Source organism: Oncorhynchus mykiss, chromosome 23 (genome assembly GCF_013265735.2).
Source record: "Oncorhynchus mykiss isolate Arlee chromosome 23, USDA_OmykA_1.1, whole genome shotgun sequence".
Classification (NCBI taxonomy): domain Eukaryota; kingdom Metazoa; phylum Chordata; class Actinopteri; order Salmoniformes; family Salmonidae; genus Oncorhynchus; species Oncorhynchus mykiss.
Genome location: NC_048587.1, coordinates 19,639,731 through 19,661,123, shown reverse-complemented (window position 1 = coordinate 19,661,123; position 21,393 = coordinate 19,639,731). Strand labels below are relative to the sequence as shown.

The window sequence follows — 21,393 nt, the reverse complement described above, 5'->3', positions numbered from 1 at the left end:
CTGAGATTCCTACCTCCTTCTGTTTGTGTTTTTAACACTAATTACTAGGATGGCACTTTCTGCTCAAGTCCAAATTACATTTATGATATTCTCCTTCTTAATTTAGTCACTCTGCCCCATACCGTTGATTCACCATATCAAAGACAAAGGTGGAATAATGATATGTAATTAAACCATAGTTCCCAATGATGTATGCAATTAACAAATGAGTTAACACAGGGCAACCTGAATGGATCCTTATATTACATTCTACTAGTCAAAGTATATGAGATGTAATAGCTGGCTTTTTTATTATTTCTCATTATTGTACTCTAATTGCAGAAATTATGTGTGAGTTATGTTAAAAAACAACGCCTCTCTATTTCATGAAAAAAAAACTATTTTGAAATACTTTTGGAAATGTTCCTTAGCGATTTTCGACACATGCGGTCTGTCATAAGGACCTAGAGCCCCCATTAGAGTTGATCATCATCATAGAATTTGATGATTGATTCTTCATCAGTAGTAAATTAAAATATTATTTCATCATCTTTAATATTCTTGCCACTACCCCAGTGTTCCGAAAGGCGGTTGGCTGGAGCAGAGAGACTGTAAGGGGTAAAGGGAGATGTGGATGCTTGTCTTAATGCTAAGCTGTTGTTGACTGTGATTCTAGTGATATTGGTCCCAAGGAAGTTGAAGTGACAGATCCATTATAACCTCCTGATGTTGCTTGACTTTTTGGCACTGAAATGCATGTGTGAACTAAATGTTTTCATGATGTGCGGGACCTTCAAACATTTTTTTTTATGAACAATAGAATACTGTCCGAAAACTAAAACAGTTATTCTATTCCTTCCCTCTGTATTCTCAAAGGTAATCGTTAACACTTCTAGAAGTTGTTTGGATTTTTCCAGACAAAGGTTTTGGACCATTTTGAATGCGTTCTCCTTGTGCTGGGCAGTGTGAACACAGTGGAATGGTTTCCCCTCCAGTGGAATATTGATTATATGTGTTATGTGGAGGGGGAAACCAAACACTGTGACTGCTCTACCTCGCTCCACAGACTACTGTGGTCCCATGGACAGGCTCTTTGGACTGCTGGGAGAAGAGACTTCTCTACAGAGTTGTGTTGTTGAAAAAAGTAGCATTTAATAAGAACTACGCCATGTTCAAATAATTGTTTCTTTGTCTGCCTTGTTGTTCTAAAATGTGATAACTCAGTTGCTTTAGGCCTGCAATTTTGAGAGACTGATGTCTCACATTGTAGATGTTAACTAGTATGTAATACACAGAAAGGCAAAAAGTAAAACATAAAAATGGCGTTGTAGTAAAAGGCTGTTCTGTTACAAGCTGGACGGCCCAGGCTCAGCTGTCAGTCCGTTTGGTTGTACATGTAAGTCCATAGGGACACCTACTGAAGGCTTATGTAATGTTGGCACCGGCCTCTGTGGCACAGCCCCAAGAATTCCCCCTGTTACGGGATAGCCTGGAGAGTGCGCTGTGGCTGTCGATTCAAAGAGTGTAGGTCAAACGTATCAGTGACCAGGCAGCAGGAACATCTTTATCTCACCATCTCTCTCCAGTCCCCAGGTCCCCCGTTGCATTACGTTGCCATGGATGTTAGACAACGTTTCCATGGCATTGACGCTTGTTCAAGGGGAACATTGTGTGTAGGACCTGTGTGTCAGTCACTCAGTCTAATGTCATGGAACATAGATGAAGACATGCAGTACCTGTAAGGAAAAAACTGTTGACTTTCTTTCAATGGTACTCACTTTTAGCCCATGTGTTGTTCATAAAAACAGATCATTTTTATTATGTTAATGAGACAAAGCAGGCTACACCAGAAAAAAGCTTGTTTTATAACTCCACTCTTACATAAATTTTTACAGTCATGGACTCCCTTTTTATAACACCACACAAACTTTTATATTCAATGGCTTTTTTAAGCTTTTCTTTAAAACGTTTCTGATATTGGTTCTCTGACAGATGTGTAAATTGTTGTTTTGTCTCCGCTCCCCGTTATTTTTACTCTCTGAGGCTACATTCTGCTAGCTCCTCTCTTGTTTCTGATTTGACCTTTGACACCTGACCTTCTGAGGTGAGTGGAATTCATAACAAAGATTAAAATTCCTAAAGGAGGTACTCATAGTACATCAATCTAGGGTCTGCTCTTGAAGAACATGCTTTTCTCATCTCCAAAGTTCTACGTTTCATAGATAGTTTTGTCACATACAAAACAAAACAAGTCCATTATATACATCCTCTATCCCATATTGCAACCACAGGTCCCTTTCCCGTGATGGTGGCAAGCGTCACAATGAGTTCATGTTTGACCACCAGTGCAGTTGGAGCATCCAGGTTTTCTTCATTTCAAATCCACTCTAGTCATGCAGTCCCAAAACATTATCCCAGATTCAATTCAGAAATTATTTTTAACAGTTGGTCGGTTCAGCAACAAAGTCTCACCATATTTGAGAGAGTTCTTTGAAGCGTGGTGGTCCATCAGGGGATTTGTTCTAACTGTTGAAGATTATTCCTGTTGTGTACCATCAGTTAGACAAACAACATTTTCTTAACCAGTCCATGTACACTCTTAGAAAAACATGGATCCTAAAAGGGTTCTTTGGTTGTCCCCATAGTAGAACCCTTTGAACAACCCTTTTTATTTCCAAGTAGAACCCTATTGGGTCCCATGTAAAACCCTTTCTACAGAGGGTTCTACATGGAACCCAAAAGGGTTCTACATGGAACAGAAAACGGTTATCCTATGGGGACAGCCGAAGAACCATTTTGGAACCATTTTTCGAAGAGTGTAATGGTGATGTGTGCCGTTCACTCTGATTTACTGATGGAGCATGGCAGGGACCAGGAGGAAGATGGGGGTCAGTGGGTCTAAGAGGGGGGTTGGGGGCTACAGGGCAGGCTGGGTGGGTGTGGGTGTCATTCATACCGGCCGGTCCACTGCGTACTGGCAAGGGCTTAGGTTAGACACTGTGTTTTGCACGGTCGGGTAGGCGAAGTTGGCATGCTGCTTGGCCTTGAGCCGGAGGCTGGCCAGGCTGGAGTTGCAGGTGTCTCTGTACATGTAAGGGCTGGCGGTGGTGGCGTAGGGGCAGGTGCTGGCGGTGACTGCGACCGAGTTCAGCGTGGGGCTATTGAGATTGTTGAGGTTGCCCAGGTTGTTGAGGCCCGAGCCAGCCACCCCGGCCACCGCCGAGGGAACCATGGAGGAGGCCATGTTCATGGAGGGGATGGAGCTGGAGGGGGAGAACATGGGCTGGGATGACAGGGGGCTTACATTCATGGAGTTGAAGAAGGGGAAGCTCTTGGCTGATAGTGGACTGCTGGCCAGACTCTTGGTGGCCCAGTTGTTGTAAGTGTAGCCAGAGTACATGTCATCATAGGGCTGCATTAGTCCATTGAACTGGGCACCAAAGCCGTTTTTACACAGCTCAGCCTGCTGGTTCCTCTCCCTCTTCCTCCACTTGGCACGGCGATTTTTAAACCATACCTGAGAGAGAAGAACAGAGAAGGAGAAAAAGGCAAGTAAATATGGGCTTTTCTTTTCAACATAATTTGAGGTGATAAAAATTGTTCTGAAACACAATAACATCTTGGTATGTAATGACTGAGAATTTATATCTTTCAAATAGTTTTGGCAGGATTCCGTATGTTGTTGCTCTGTAGACTCTTTGAAAGAAAGAACAATCCAGAAAACTAAGTTTATCATCAAACAGTCATATTAGCCATGGTTTATTAAAACGAATGATTCACTTATTTGAATTCTAAGCTCCCAGTGAAAGAAATGTCAAGCTAGAGCTGTCTTCACATTTTGTCATTTTAAGGTCCTATTTTTAGAGGGTATCAAATGGATTAACGTTTTAATGGCAAATCTAAAATGAAGGTACTTAATTCAGTTCCCAATTGGGGAAGTATTAATTTCTCTCTGAGTGTTCATTTTTGTGCTAGAACCTTCTCTTTATTCTTAAAAACACAAGACTTCAAAACTCCTCATTGTGTGGCAATATACCTATTATAGGAATTCAATACAGAAATTACATAAATGGACTGTCATGTACAGTTCAAATCTAATTGTATTAATCAAATGCATATTATTCCCATGTAAATTATTCTAATTTAAATGTAAAAAGGCCACCAACACTGCTGGGGCTAACTAATCTCCCTCCCTCCCTTCATCATCTAGAACCGCTGTGCCAGGCATACAGTATCTCATCCAAACCCCAAATCTGTGTGTCTGCCAGCCAGCCCAGGCATCTGTTGTGATAGTAATAGAATGCTCTGGACTATTAAATGTGTGGGTACAGTGCACATAGCAGTGAGTTTTCCATGGTACCCATTGACAGTAGGGGAAACCCCACTATTGAGGAAGACATCTTGCCTTTTAACATGACTCTTGGGCTATGTTGTTTAGGTATCATGGAAACATCTGAATGTCAAATGGTTAGTGAATGAGGTGTTTGTGGCAAACCTTACCTCACTTTCCTAAAACTGTCAAATGACTGATACAAGACACTCGCTGTGACCTAAAGTACCCAAGTCCATTGCTCACGACTCCATTTCTCTCTGAGCGTTCATTTTGTGCTGGAACTTTCTCTTTATTCTCATATAGACAAGATTTCAAACTCCTCATTAAATTGCATAAATCAAGACGACAGGAGTAGTATTCGGGATATGCAGGGGGCATCTGCGTCCATGTGGAATTAGCAGGGAACGAGTGAGGCTCAAAAGGTCACTGCTAGACATTAGGACCAGGCCGTGTGTGGTCTGTTGTTCTTTCAAAATAACAACCAAGACTGTGTGCTATGTGACCTTTTATCTGGCCAACATGAATTTGATCCATTACTTGTCAGGCAGGCAGTGATTTTATTGTCATCCGTTGGAATGTGAGCCCACCTGCTCCACACTGGGGGGGGTGACCAAACCACTGGGCGTGGGTCATTTAAGGGTCAGGAGCAGAGCACACTTCTGACCTTTGTGTGACATGTGAAGCCTAGTTTTAGGTTGTTGTACCTAATCCCTGGTTAGGTACACTCTTTTACATTTGTACCTTCAATGGCCTTTTTACCTTCAGAATTATGTTGAAATAATATGCGTGACTCCCGCAAACGTTTTGGTGAATGACATAGCTATGACTATTAGGTAACCCAAGAGGTAAAAGAAAAAACGTTAAATCCTAAAGAAAGTGGGTTTGGATTGCAATCAGACTGATTGGCACCTTTTCCCAATGTTTTATGTCATGGGGAAATAACAACAAAACTCAACCACTGGTTCAGTATTGGCTCTGTAGTGATTATGTGCGGGACTCACTCTAACCCGTGCCTCTGTGAGGTTGGTCCACACGGCGATCTCCTCCCGTGTGCTCATGTCGGGGTAGCGGTTCCTCTGAAAGGTGGCCTCCAGCTCCTGGAGCTGCTGGCTGGTGAAGTGGGTCCTCTGCCTGCGCTGCTTCTTCTTCAGAGAGCCGTCCTCTGCGTTCGACTCATCTGTTTGGTTCTGGTGGGACTTCTCTGTGTCTGGGAGGCAACAACAGGGATGGAGAGTTACAAGCCCAATCCAATACACTTTCTACTAAGCTAAAATATGGAATTGTTTTAAGATAGCCATACCAAGGATCATTTAGCTATATGATTTTTCATTTTAGGATCCCTTTAGGTGTAAACAAATATATTAACAAAATATTTAATGAAACATTGAATTTGTCCGTACTGCTATTAGCCCATAGAAACGCATTGAATAACAGGTTGATACATGTAGAAAATAGATAGTGAAAAAATATCTCAAAAGAAAGTTTGTTTTAAAGTGTCTGTCCTATATCTGAGAGATATAAGATCAGGATAAAAAACATATATACAGTGCCTTGCGAAAGTATTCGGCCCCCTTGAACTTTGAGACTTTTTGCCACATTTCAGGCTTCAAACATAAATATATAAAACTGTATTTTTTTGTGAAGAATCAACAACAAGTGGGACACAATCATGAAGTGGAACGACATTTATTGGATATTTCAAACTTTTTTAACAAATCAAAAACTGAAAAAGTGGGCGTGCAAAATTATTTAGCCCCTTTACTTTCAGTGCAGCAAACTCTCTCCAGAAGTTCAGTGAGGATCTCTGAATGATCCAATGTTGACCTAAATGACTAATGATGATAAATACAATTCACCTGTGTGTAATCAAGTCTCCGTATAAATGCACCTGCACTGTGATAGTCTCAGAGGTCCGTTAAAAGCGCAGAGAGCATCATGAAGAACAAGGAACACACCAGGCAGGTCCGAGATACTGTTGTGAAGAAGTTTAAAGCTGGATTTGGATCCAAAAAGATTTCCCAAGCTTTAAACATCCCAAGGAGCACTGTGCAAGCGATAATATTGAAATGGAAGGAGTATCAGACCACTGCAAATCTACCAAGACCTGGCCGTCCCTCTAAACTTTCAGCTCATACAAGGAGAAGACTGATCAGAGATGCAGCCAAGAGGCCCATGATCACTCTGGATGAACTGCAGAGATCTACAGCTGAGGTGGGAGACTCTGTCCATAGGACAACAATCAGTCGTATATTGCACAAATCTGGCCTTTATGGAAGAGTGGCAAGAAGAAAGCCATTTCTTAAAGATATCCATAAAAAGTGTCGGTTAAAGTTTGCCACAAGCCACCTGGGAGACACACCAAACATGTGGAAGAAGGTGCTCTGGTCAGATGAAACCAAAATTGAACTTTTTGGCAACAATGCAAAACGTTATGTTTGGCGTAAAAGCAACACCCTGAACACACCATCCCCACTGTCAAACATGGTGGTGGCAGCATCATGGTTTGGGCCTGCTTTTCTTCAGCAGGGACAGGGAAGATGGTTAAAATTGATAGGAAGATGGATGGAGCCAAATACAGGACCATTCTGGAAGAAAACCTGATGGAGTCTGCAAAAGACCTGAGACTGGGACGGAGATGTGTCTTCCAACAAGACAATGATCCAAAACATAAAGCAAAATCTACAATGGAATGGTTCAAAAATAAACATATCCAGGTGTTAGAATGGCCAAGTCAAAGTCCAGACCTGAATCCAATCGAGAATCTGTGGAAAGAACTGAAAACTGCTGTTCACAAATGTTCTCCATCCAACCTCACTGAGTTCGAGCTGTTTTGCAAGGAGGAATGGGAAAAAATGTCAGTCTCTCGATGTGCAAAACTGATAGAGACATACCCCAAGCGACTTACAGCTGTAATCGCAGCAAAAGGTGGCGCTACAAGGTATTAACTTAAGGGGGCTGAATAATTTTGCACGCCCACTTTTTCAGTTTTTGATTTGTTAAAAAAGTTTGAAATATCCAATAAATGTCGTTCCACTTCATGATTGTGTAACCACTTGTTGTTGATTCTTCACAAAAAAATACAGTTTTATATCTTTATGTTTGAAGCCTGAAATGTGGCAAAAGGTCGCAAAGTTCAAGGGGGCCGAATACTTTCGCAAGGCACTGTATATATATCCATGTTTAAAAAATGGCACTAAACTACTTCCATCTATACCGACAGTACAGGCAAGTCTTGTGATGTTTGTGGATGTCCTAGAGCAAAACATGTATGTGTTCGCAAAACGGAGAACACCATCGCGTTCGTGAGAGTTTCATATTTTCATAGAGTGGTCATATTAGTTTTGTAGGCCAAACCGTTCTTACGCACAGACGTTTTCGGGAGAAGACCGATTATCGCAATGTCTCATGGTCTGACAAACACCGTGGTGGGGGATTGAGATGCAGCCCATGCCAAAAAAAGCAGATACCTCTATCTTAAACAGACTCAGATTCTGATGGGGATTTTTTTATTACACTAATTGTATTTCAGCAGGGGGCACGAACATCGACTGTAGTGGGATACATGATTAAAGCATGGGATAAAAGTTGCGAAAGCACTTACAACTTTAACTCAATCTAAATGACAGGCATATTTCAATTCCCATTCAATTGTCAAGTATTTTGCACAAGAGCAGCAATCATCTCTACAGAGTGAAGTGTCTTTCCATTGAAAAGTGATCACACTTCTCACAGTTTTCTCCAAAGCATATTGGCAATAGTCTGTGACTAATGTAGACTGTCATGTTACCAGGTGTGCTCTTTTATTTTAAATTAATTCACTTAATGGACATACTTTCCCATGCTATTTGAAAAAAGTTTTTATTTATATTGTCTTCTAATAATATGCCAATTTGTTAACAGTTTCCACCTCAGACTTTTGCGGTTCTGTTTGCAATATTACAAGATTAATGGACTGCGTTTATGTATCCTCTTTTCAGCGTTGTCAAAAATGAATCAATAATTGAAATTGTCCGTGAAACGCGCTTGGCACTAACACCAGAACCAATCAGACATGTTATGTCTGCCCAAGATCCTTTCTCTCTTCATCTGAGTTCCGCAATTGGAGGACCCCACAGAAAGAGTGAAATTAGTTGGCTACCTAATCCCAGGGATCAGGCTTTTGTTACCGGGCAGGTTTCGGACTGTTTGGCAAGGGTTTACCTCTCTGGGAGCAGTTAGAAATAGTCAGCAGGGTTTAAAAGACTCCACAGGGCCACTGGAAAAACCAATAGGACCAGGCCTTTGCTGTTATCCACTAGTAAACTGACACTGGTTTAGCCATCATTTGGCCAAAAACCATTTCCCCTCCAATGTCACAATACAGAAAAGAGGACAGACCTTGAAAACCTACTATAAAGCAATCTCAGTGATGAAAGTAAATAAAGTCAAATTATTTAGCCTTTTCTGATTACGGATTACGTTGTTCTTGATCTCCAAATAGAATATACAGCTTCGTAGAAAATTGTTTTTTTACTCACTGACATAATCCAAATACAATGAATATGAATAGCTGTTTTGTTTTTCATATGTAATACATTGTCACAGGTATATCAATCAATTGGCTACACTACACACACCTACAGTGCATGGGCTAATATATATTCATGGTGTACAAATGTATAGAAGAAGGCATATGTCTGGCAAATACTGTACACCCTTGCAGCTTTTGTAACAGCAACTTATTTGGTCAAACTGCCAGTCAATCAGCCAGCAAACAAACAAACCAACCAAATAATAGTCAGTCCCCACCACCACTTGCACAACTGATGAGATTTCTGAGAGTCAGTTGGAGAAGCAATGTTCTGTATCCACTAACCACTGGAACAACATGTCAGTCTAACACTGACTCAATTTTAAAGCGACCCTAAGCATGATGATGAAAACGAATAGAGAGTATTAGAGCAACAAGATGATAAATGCATGGGTTAAGGGCTTTGCAGTAAATTAGCATTATTGAGGAGCATATATAGAATCCCTCTTTCCACTCATCACATTTCTTTGAAAGTTGTTTCAGCCTGACAGGCTGAGATATTCTCAGCACTAGAATGTCTGAAGCTCTGTTGGAGGTGGATTTATGAGTGCCAACCACACAGCAGATTTAGTTGTTTGGCAATTCAATCTGAATGTATATGCTTGACCCCTTGGACAGGCAGAAAAGCACCAATGTAGCAGCATACTGTGTCTATATGTCCAAATGAATGCACACATGCTTTGAAATACATGCATAGATACCCACAAATGCTGATGTATAATATAGCCTCTCTAGCCTGCTCATAATGCACCAAGGACCCTGCAATCTGACGCATGTTCTAATCACTAGGGGTGTCCTCGTTTTGTGAAAGAAATGATACATTCCCAGGTTGTATATTATCAAAAGGAGGCTGAATAAAATAAGCCTACTGTAGCCACACCTCTGTATCTACACAGCATGTGTGTCATTTATTGACGTTTCGCTCATTTTGAAACTTCAGAGATGCCACTTGAGTGTGCTATTGCCCATGTGAGATTTGTCATTTAATAAGGCCTAATTCGAAGTATGTATAACATTTCTGGGGTGGCAGGTAGCCTAGTGGTTAGAGCGTTGGGCCAGTAACAGAAAGGTTTCTAGATTGAATCCCTGAGCTGACAAGGTAAAAATCTGTCATTCGGCCCCTGAACAAGGCAGTTAACCCACTGTTCCCCTGTAGGCCATCATTGTAAATAAGACGTTGTTCTTAACTGACTTGCCTAGTTAAATAAAGGTTAAATAATGAAATGAAGTGGATATAATATTTCAGAGGTGATGCCCAGGTGTCTGCCATCATGGGGATACAGTTTATTTAATTCATAAATATACACTGAACAAATAACCATTTAAGTGGACATTGAAAAACAAACTAATTGGTTGACATTTCTAACAATATCCAATATCACACGAAAGAACAATGAATGAACTGCTTGTTTATTTTTCTATATATAATTTCCACTAGCTAAACCTTTTCTAGAATAAACATTCCGTAGTCAGTGAACAAAACAAGTAGGCTACACTGGAAATATTGCCACTTGATATTTTGGCCTCTATGCCTCATTATGTTGATGCTAGGTTATAGTGCGTAATCCATGGTTCACATTTAGGCGTTCTCCTAAATCCCTGCACTCACTCAGGACCGTCCATTTCGGAGTAAGTTTACATTAGTCACACTTTATGGGGTCTGTTGCAGACGCTGGATCCACAGAGATGTCATCTATTAGACCGCACCGGTATCACACATATTTGCTTTTTCTCTGGCATAGTTTGTTATAAAGTGACATGCAGACTGTTGAAATGCAGAGGCAGACATTTAGCTTTCAAGCCTGAGCAATAGTTGCTCAGGATATTCTTGTATGTCTATGACTTTAGGCTTATTTCCGTTCATTATGTGTTTTAGCTTTTAGGTTTTAATTGAGAGTGATTAAAATATCAGTGTGCAAAGACACGCACAATCCAAAATGCCCAAAAAAGCTGCTTCTCCGCCAACGCGCAAGGGGTTCGTGACAGATGTTTACAGTAGCTTCCATTAAAGTCTCGCAGTTAATAACCCTTGCTTTATAAAAGACAAGCGTGAAGAATGAACTTGCAATTTGAGTTCATGAAGGAAAATGACAAGGATCTAATGTGAATCATATAGGTTGCTATGCGCTGTACAAAATAACACATTTGGATTTGAATAATATTGGCCTTCAAGTTAAGAAATTACAAATGTGGCAACAGTAGTCTAAGAAGCAAGCAAATTAATATGATTACATTGATATCCACATGTAATTACGCACGCTATTCGACACAATAATAATAGGTATTGCATGCTATAAACAACTTTAGAAAAGCATCGTTATGTGGTTTTTATGATTATGATTAATCGTATTAATCGTATTATTATTATTATATTAGACTATTATTATTATTAGGCCTATTATTATACAATTGTTTGATTGGTCGTCCTACATGCATGAACATATAGCCTAAGCCTATTCATCCGTAATGTCAGTCTGAGGACATCGGTCAAACACTCCTTTAATGTATATGCATGGTATACGTGGAAACTGACCGCTGTTGTCTTGGCCTTTACATCCCTGATCATGTTGTGGGGTCCCGGAGTCCGAGAGCGATAGCGCCGGGCTACGGGCTTCACTGTCCGTCAGAAGGTTAAAATCCATAACCCCGGCCTCCCGGCTCTGCAACAGCAAGGCAATACAATTCAGCATAAATAAATATGGCAACATAATACAAGCATCCTCACCTCAGTTTTGGCCTCCAACCTACTTGGCAATACAAAATAAACAACTTGAAAAATAAACAACTAGAAAGAACAAGAAATGACAACAATAATTATATTGATACTCTTTTTTATAATAAGCCTGAATTGTAATATAACAAATGCTTGGACAGTTAAAATGTTCTAGGCCTACGCATGTTTTACATTTCAATATCAACACAGATTAACTAGGGAATAACTATGAATATCACACTTCATAAACGTGGAAAATCTTGACAAACTGCTAGTGCTAATCATATAGGCTACAGTATGAGCAGGATTGAGAATATTCTCACATTTTGATAACATTCACGTTGCTGATGGACTTTATTGGACTTCATGATGCAAAACGGTCCATCTCTGAAATAGCCTACCTATTCGATTAAGGGTGTGTTCGTAAATTCACTCTGGAGGGCCAGAGTGCCCTCATAGTGCGCACTGGGCGTTCGTAAATTCAGAGCGATGTCAGATTGTCCGTTCGTAAATTCAGATAATTTCACTATAGGAGCGTAGGGTTGATCCGAGCGTTCTGGCCTCACAACGGCAGTCAAGCACCCAAGCTAACTGGCTAAAATTGGCTAGCTTGCTAGCTACATCCAGACACAAATGAGAGAACACATCACTCTGAACATTTTACTCGTCCTAGCAGAGCTGGTTAGGCTGTTTTAATGTTACCTAGAGCGCTGGTGACTGTAACTGTGCTGCTGGCAACTGTTTAAAGGCGTTTTTTGTCGACGTTTACTGACATGGGTCAGATTCCACGGGTGTTGCCTGTTCGTAAATTGTCAGTTATTCTGCGCTCTGGCACAATCAGGTGCTCTGAAATCGGAGTAGATAGCCAGAGTGAATTTACGAACGCACGCTAAATGTAGGCCTATATTACGTTGTAATAACTACGAATGTGTTCTGTTACTGTTAGTTCTATTTTTGTTCATTTGGAGTTATAGTGGTCAAATATATGACCCGAAGAGCATCCTCGTGAGGGAGGCTGATACGCAATGAAGCCTAAAATAACAGATCGTTTATTTATACAAGCGCAGTTAACACCATGAAGATATGGGAGGACACAATCGCTCCCTCAAAGCTTCTTGATATTTATGATGTCGTGTTACGTTTAACGACGGGGGTAGGTTCCAATCCACTTAGCCGCCTCTCAACCCCTTTACTGGCGCTCACAAAATGGGAGCTAATTGGTCTTTGCCTTGTACAAAAAATATTGTAGTAACACTGCCTCAACCATGTGCCATAAGTGACTGCGTATGTGTGTTTGTGTGGGTGTGTGTGTGTGTGTGTGTGTGTATTTATACTGCGGTTCAGCAAAATGAAGGCAGTTATATACAGTACAATTAACAACATTAAATTACATTTCACAACAGATTTCACAACACATTAAGTGTGTACACTCAGGCCACTAATCTACTACCACACATCGACAACTCAAAGTACATGTGTTGTATGTATAGTGCTTATGTCATCGTGTGTGTATGCGTGTGTATGTGACTGTGTGTGTGTCTGATCATAGTTCCCGCTGATACATAAGGTGTATTTTTATCCATTTAAAAAATCTAATTCGACTGTTTATGTGTGTGTGTGTGTGTGTGTGTGTGTGTGTGTGTGTGTGTGTGTGTGCATGGGTGTATTTAAATCAGCCTTCTTCATGCCGGTCTCTGTCACTCTATAAGCCCCTCTTTAGCGGTGCACCCTTTGACTCCGCTGGTGTGTCTCTGTGAACTATGATGTGAACGAATCACATGGTGGCCCATAGTGGCATAATATCAAACCTCACTCACTTGAGCTGGATACTCACTGGAGAATCATGCAATTAAATTGAGCTTCAAGTTCCTTGGCGTCCACATCACTAAGGACCTATCATGGTCCAAACACACCAAGACAGTCGGGAAGAGGGCACGACAATGCCTATTCCCTCTCAGGAGGCTGAAAAGATTTGTCATGGGACCTCAGAACTTCAAAAAGATCCCCAGCCACCCAAGTCATAGACTGTTCTCTCCAATACCGCACGGCAAGCGGTACCAGAGTGCCAAGTCTGGCTTAGATAAAATTAGATAAAATGCTCCTTAACAGCTTCTACCCCCAAGCTATAAGACTGCTGAACAATTATTAAAATGGATACCCAGAATATTTGCTTTGACCCCCTTATTTTATTTGGATGTATTATTATTTTTTGCACTGACTCTCTTGCACAGGCTCGATGTACACTCACTGGGCTATAACCACACACTCACACATACTAAACTGACACTCCCAAACACACACACACAGACACACAGATAAAACACACACGCACATGCATATTGACGCCACACACACACACGCGCGCGCGCACACACACACGCACGCACACACACGCGCGCGCACACACACACACACACACACACACACACACACATTTGCATTTACATTCCTTCACACTCTTCACATACGCTGCTACTACTCTCTGTTTATTATCTAAGCCTACAGTAGTCATGTTACACCTACCTACATGTACATATTACCACAATTACCTTGACCAACCCCTGCACATTGACTCAATACTGGTACCCCTTTTATAAATCCTTGTTATTGTTATTTTATTTTGTTACTATATTTCCTTTCATTTCCTTTAATAAAATGTTTCCTACCTACTTTTTTAAAACTCTGCATTTTTGGTTAAGGGCTCGTAAGTAAGTATTTCACAGTGCATGTGACAAATAACATTGGATTTGATATGATTTGAACACACATTTCCCAGTCATTTTCATTCAAGTACGGTACTGAGTGAGGGCTCTGATCTGATCAACCAACTTGCTGACCATCAGAATTTGCAGACTAACTTAATGGACAGCTTGTTCTCAATTTGAATGGTAAACACAATAAATCCTCAAACTGATTAATCATATCAAGCAAATGCTAGCTGTATTTCCGTTTCCCCGAATTCTTTCCATTTCTACAGAATATCCCTGACAGCAATCTGCTCATCTCTTTGAGTGTCTCTGCCCTAGAGATCTTAGAAGAAGCCCTACACTCAGAAAAACATGCTCTCTAGAACCTAAAAGGGTTCTTCTGCTGTTCCCATAGGAGAACCCTTTGAAGAACCCTTTTTGGTTCCACATAGGACCCTTTCCACAGAGGGTTCTACATGGAACCCAAAAGGGTTCTACGTGAAACCAAAAAGGGTTCTCCCAGGAACTAAAAAGGGTTCTCCTATGGGGAAAGCCGAAGAACCCCTTTGGAACCCTTTTTTCTAAGTGTACATGATGAAGCCTTGTGCTGTGTTCTTTATGCAGTTCTTTATCTCCATACATGTATGCCTATCAAAATATTTGTATTCCACTTCAAAGAGTTGAAGAACTGCATGAATAAAACAAGTGTTTATGAAGAGTTGAAGAACTGCATGAATAAAACAAGTGTTTATGATATGTCATTTGGTCGACACTTTAAGTTTTGCATTCACCATGACAGAAAAAACAACAGAAGACAGAGTCCAACTAAAAATATACACTTATGTTCAAACATTTTTTTTTAAGTTTCATTGAATCAAGTTTTTAGCAGTTATACATTAGTATCTCATTATGAAATATAAAACTTATGCTGTTTGGTACAAGTAGAAAAATATCAATACATTCTTATGCCAATGTAGTTCTCTCCTCAATGTTTTAGAATCCTTATTGTGTATTATAAATCACAGTACACCTATTGCAACGTCACCCTTAGTTTATGACAATATATAGATCATCCATGACTTATAAATGTTACAACCCATCAATGCTTTTGAAGAGTAAAGACCTTGTAAGCCCATTTCAATCACAACCGCATGGGAGACACAGGGGGCAGTGTTGTGATCGTGTGCTTATCGCACGAATACAGGTTTAATTTCACATGTGAAAAGAGCCATGCCAAAGCTATCCTTCACAAAATATAAAGCATGTTTGAATTATTCTATGGTGTTAGTTTCTTTCCCAAAAGGCTTTGTTCTGGCCCATAGGTGAGAAGTGAGATTGAGGATAAGATCAAATCTCACAGAGAGATTGCTTTACAAAATATATTTATTTTGCGTTGTAGCGATAGTACTAATAAGGTTCTGGTTTTGTGGGTTATAGTTGACTTGCAGGTCAAATGGTATTTCAGTTTATTGTTTCAACACTGACATAAATGATTTATCTGAAGTCAATACAAAAGTAACATTGCTTATCATTAAGTACATTTAAGTCATCAAATATAATTACTGCTTATGATTCTCTATTGTGCAAGCTTGTTTAAATTCAATGTAAGGTTGTTGAAATCAAAAATCTGGTATGTGCCATATAGGCTTAAAGACATATCCGTTTGGTCTACAAACAAGACCTAAACTGAAAAAGAACGCATCCAATCTCATTGCAAAAGCAAGCCACAGAAAAACTCAAGAGGCTACTTGCCTGAAAGAGAGCAACAGCTGCTGTCCTTTGTGTATAGGCTATGCCACCAGAGAAGTCCAGTATTTTGGTCAGAAATATGAATATGACACTGTCAGATACATATCCTTTGACAGTGATGTATGGGACCGTGTCATAGCAGTGCTGAGAGAGGCTGGGCAGTTTGGCAGAGAGTGCGGATGACGCACACCCGCATTTAGTCTAGAACAAGGTGTCAGTGCCTCCTTCCGAGGCACGATATGACATATTTTGTATTCCAAATGAAGTCCCTTCGCTAGAATTAGATAAGGCCAACAACCCATCATGGTGATGGGCCTAACAAAGACACATGGATATAACTGAAAATAAGCTTTTATGAATTTCAAGAGACACTGTATGGGATGTCCCCAGTTCACCAATAATGTTGTGTTATTTAGTTGCAAGTGCATACGTTTTATAAAGGTGCCTTGGTTAATTATACCAATCATTTCCGTTCATATTTGACAACATCTGTCATAATGTCAATGAATTACTTCACCTAACGTCTATATAAATATGACAATTTCACCATGGTGGCTCCTTTAATTTATTATAGACATTTGTATAAATATGTAGGCCTAGAGTTGAGGATGACTGATTATTTTGCACTCTATTTCAACTTCATCCATGAGTTTCTCGTAATTGAGACATACTGTACATAGCCTTGTTCACCCATTGAAATGAGTGAAGTCAATCCAGTGCGTAATATATTATAATTGGAATCCTTACAGCAAATTATGATACTATTCATAGTCAGGTTAGATCATTATTGTGTTATTGTTCAATGGTCTACAAATCAAGTACAGTTGTAATGACATTTGACAATATTTGACATTTATAGGCCTACTATGTTGATAGAGCTGTAACAGATTCTTGATCATAACCTGATATGCTGAAATGTTACAGGCAAATTGCTCGTCTGACAAACATAACCCATAGCAATTCACTGAGTGAACTTGGTACTTTATTTGAATTACTCTGATATTTTCCAAGGGCTTGCGCTCGTGCTCGTGCACCATGCAATGTTCATTTTGGAATCACCACCACTTTTGCATCCAAATTCCATCTCTGGGTTCCTCTGTTTTCTGTCTCAACGATGGCTTTAATTCAGCGTAAAACATTGATGTGACCACAGATGGAAGTGTATGTTTACTCATAGTCTTATGAACTGAATGAAGTATACTCGTGTTCAACTGAGCAAATCAACATTAGTGGGAGTCGATGCGAGATGGGGTGTGTAGTTTGCATAAGTAGAGTGCTTTAAGCAGTACAACATCGGGCTCATTAAAATATATACCTAATAATAAAAAATAATGGAAGCAGAAATCCTCTCAGTTTTCAGAAGATTGGTGAGTCCATCTGTTGGGAAGGCAGAGGCTCACTGCTTACATTTCCACGACTTGTGCATGCCTTGGAATTATTCATAAAAACGCGTTGAGAATTAATTCCCTGGATTAAGACTTGATTAAGATGTATGTCACTTTGCTGTCTGAGAATTTATTAAAGGCCTCCTCGAGGAGGCGGCAGATGGAATTTCGGCCCAATGTTTGTAGATGTTAATTTCTCCCCTCCTAACAAACATTTGCATATGACTGGGAGGGTCAAAGCGAAGTTTCTCTACATGCGCACAACAAACTCCGATTTCTCAATCTCCAAGTTAGCCAATGGATAGTAATGCATGTTAATTCGATGTTATAAAGTCCATATAATAATAATAATGATACGTTTTATTATAAGCTATTATTATCATTAATATAAATGTTTTATTACAGATGACTTGCCAGTAATAAATGACAGCTGATTGGTCTGATAGACCTTTGTGAAAAACATTATAGCTTTGCCTAGGCATTCATATTCACAATAAAACATTTTCAAATAAGAAACAGAAAGCAATCTGAAAGAGAAGCAATTCAAAATATCAGTTATAGCCTACAATATCTATCGCTCATAGAATCGAATCATAATTATATATATTTTGAGTTAAATGTATAGGCCTAATGCAAAATCCGGCAATTTAAAAAAAAAAAAATATATTTCATGTTTATTTCACCTTTATTTAACCAGGTAGGCCAGTTGAGAACAAGTTCTCATTTACAACTGCGACCTGGCCGAGATAAATAAAAGCAGTGCGATCAAGTCAGTTAACAAGTAATCTACTACGTAGGGACAATTAAACAATTTCAACAATGAATATATATAAACTACTTTTAGGATAACTGTCACATGGCTGAGGCCCATAGCATGATCCCGTTTTACAAGTGAAAATGATAATGACCGAGAATAATAGGGTATTTGGAAGGCATGATTGCACTTGCACCCTAAATTATAGGCCTATCCCTTGTCGCAGTTTAATTCAACAGTATTCAATGCTTTGTCGCTGAATTAACAGAATAGTCTACGCCAAAAATCTTTCGTTCAAACAGCTCAGTGGTTTTAATTTCAAAACCGGATGATTCCGTAATATAAATACATTATTTATAATACAGTCAAATGATCTCATCTTGATATGCCCTTGATCTTTAACTTCACTTGTGAGGTGATACATGTCAGACTGAAAACCACAAGATAACATGCAATTAAAAAATTGCACGGCCTAAATAATACAATCTTGGTGCCATATCACTTGTTAAATAAATTATAATGGTTGGCCATATGACCTTGTGTAAAATCGAATTAATGGAATGACACTTGTTGCAGATGTGCAAATCGGTTCAATGTTGTAGGCTATTTTTTTTCTTATTCCCACTCAATAAATATCTGTATATATATGTATATATGTATATATGTATATGTATATATATATATATATATATATATATATATATATATATATATATACCATATCTAGGCCAAGATGTTTAAGACACGTTGTTAGCAAAGGCTAAATTAATTTTAATTGTCAAGTCAATTTATTCACATTTCTGTACGGCATCTCTCTAAATAATATATTAATTATTATAAACATCTATATACTTAGAATGTAGGCTAAATGTAGGCTAAATAAGTAGGCTAAAAAAAGTTGAATTCGTCAGGTATATCCTCTTTAGACATAGGCCTATGTGTTTTCCATTTTGTTACGCAGATAGGCAAATTGGCCACACACATGGATAGACCCAACAAAGGATTGTTAGCCTATATGAAACAATACCATTGCGTTCTTTATAGGCCTGTTTTCTTACTTTAATATAATGTTTAATTTGCTATAAGTTCGTCATAACAAAGGCAATAAACTGAATACGTTTATGTTCAGGGTAGAGTGAGTGCACGCATGTTTGTACGGAGAGAGTTCCGAGGCCTAGACCGGAGGGGGCAGAGGGTAGAAACTCTGTTTTTCTTTCTTGTGGATCGGGAGCACCTGCCACCTATCAATTTCGGATATACCCTCAAATATTTTTGACCTAAGAAATATTCTCACAGAGAGCGCTCTCCCATGTAAGTCAAAACTTAACTCTGTGTTTTTACATTGTGGTGATTTAGTGGTTAGACCGTTAGGCCAGTAACCGAAAAGTTGCTGGATCGAATCCCTGAGCTGACAATGTACAATGTAAAATGTTTGCCCCTGAACAAGGCAGTTAACCCACTGTTCCCCGATAGGCCGTCATTGTAAATAAGAATTTGTTCTTGACTGACATGTCTAGTTAAATTAAAAAACATTTTCAGCAGAAGCACGTATCAATAATTTACAGTAGCGAGCACATACATTTTCGCACGTACTTGTACCGGTCCATCGTGGGTATCGAACCCCCAACCCCCAATCTACCGCCGGAGCCACACGGGAATACATGTATAGTATTTCGAAAGCACTTATAATATGGACAAACAATGAGCAAAATGTGTTAGCCTATATATTCCGATCAATGCTGACATAGGCCTACTAACTCTACAGGGTATTTGTTCCAGAAAACTATTTTATTTAGATTTAAAAGGATGGAAACTGTGACTTATGTTTTAACTTAATTAAATCAAATGAACAATTCACAAGAGGAGCAGATGCAAGGTTTAGAAAGTGTATCCCCTAAAATCTGCTGAAGACATGAATCAATGCCAAAATTACACTCTACTGTTAGATAAATTGTGGTCTACATTTCCAGTTTTATTGAAAAAAAGTAAACAGGCTAGGCCTAATAGATGTTTGTTTCATTCAGCTAGGACCTGCACATTTGGCTATAGTAACATAGTAGCCAAAGTAGCCACTCTTATCACACAACTTTGAGTTTGTGAGTGCTGGACAGATGTGATGTGACAGGTCATCATCATCTGGATCTTCATCATCATGAATAATGAGCTGAAGTAAACTGTAAACATTAATCTATTTATTTACCCTGCTCTGCTCAATACGTTTAACCACCTAAATCATGATAAAGGTGTCCATCGTACTAGATAGAGTAACTTGCTGGTAAAGTTTGAGTTCGTGTGGTAGCCTGGCTATGTTTAAGACTAGCAACCCACTATGTGATGTAGCTATAGGCTTCGTTATGGATTTACATGATGGTTCAAACAATGGTGATGTAGTCTAGTCTAATTTGCTTGCCTAATGCACATGCTGACATAACATTCAGTCAGACACAACCATGACGTTTGAAGTTTACTGGGAGAATGAAACTATCATACGCGCACTTACATGAAATCCTGGTCTGGTCTGGTTAAATTAATCCCCCGAAAATACAAGCTTGATGTTTAGGTTAATGATTGTCCGAATGAGATGCTGCTGACATGAAGAAAGTTCCTCCGGCTGTAAAGTAAAAAAGTGACTGTTTCCTTCTTTCAATGTTGTCAGACATGAAGGCAGTCGAAGAGTGAAAGCCTGAACCCCATACAGCGGGGGGACTGACTTTATGCTAAATATCTTGTGCGACAAGTCCACTACAGAAAGGACTGCCCACTTCACTTCACAGCTTTTACTTGTCACCCACAACCCACACAGTGCACGCTCGTGCGCAAGGAACCCACACGCACTGAAGCACGCACGCACACACACAAACTCTCTCCCTCTCGCGCTCTACATTGCTTTATCTTGCAGCCATGCATGCACTCTCACACGAATGCGCCCTCTACCCAACACATTTCTATGTAGCCTAGGCTTGCATTGCGTTTCGATTAGTCTAGCTGATATCCATCTGAGTCAAAGTAGCCAATTCACACTGGACACAAACGTCAATTCGTTGGTTCAACGTAATTTCAGTGTGCTCAGGGTATTTTTTTTGTATTTTATTTTTATAGTTACAAAAAACGCATGATCACACTAGAATATTTAAGTGTTTTGTTTGGATGTCTCTTCCTAGAGTTGGCCACCCCGCAAACTCAGCAATCAGGGAGAAGGGCATTGGTCAAGGAGGTGACCAAG

At 39.6% G+C, this 21,393-nt stretch overlaps 1 protein-coding gene across 1 annotated transcript; it reads right to left on the bottom strand.

The window, feature by feature from the left end:
- Positions 1–1,769: 1,769 nt before the first annotated feature.
- LOC110502413 (pituitary homeobox 3) lies at positions 1,770–20,918 on the bottom strand. The gene is made up of 4 exons (XM_021580436.2): positions 20,671–20,918; positions 11,416–11,542; positions 5,314–5,519; positions 1,770–3,496 (listed from the first exon to the last, which is right to left on the bottom strand). Exons 2-4 carry the CDS (start codon positions 11,522–11,524, stop codon positions 2,930–2,932), a joined length of 882 nt encoding a protein of 293 aa, XP_021436111.1. The 5' UTR covers positions 11,525–11,542; positions 20,671–20,918; the 3' UTR covers positions 1,770–2,929.
- Between the last annotated feature and the right edge of the window lie 475 nt (positions 20,919–21,393).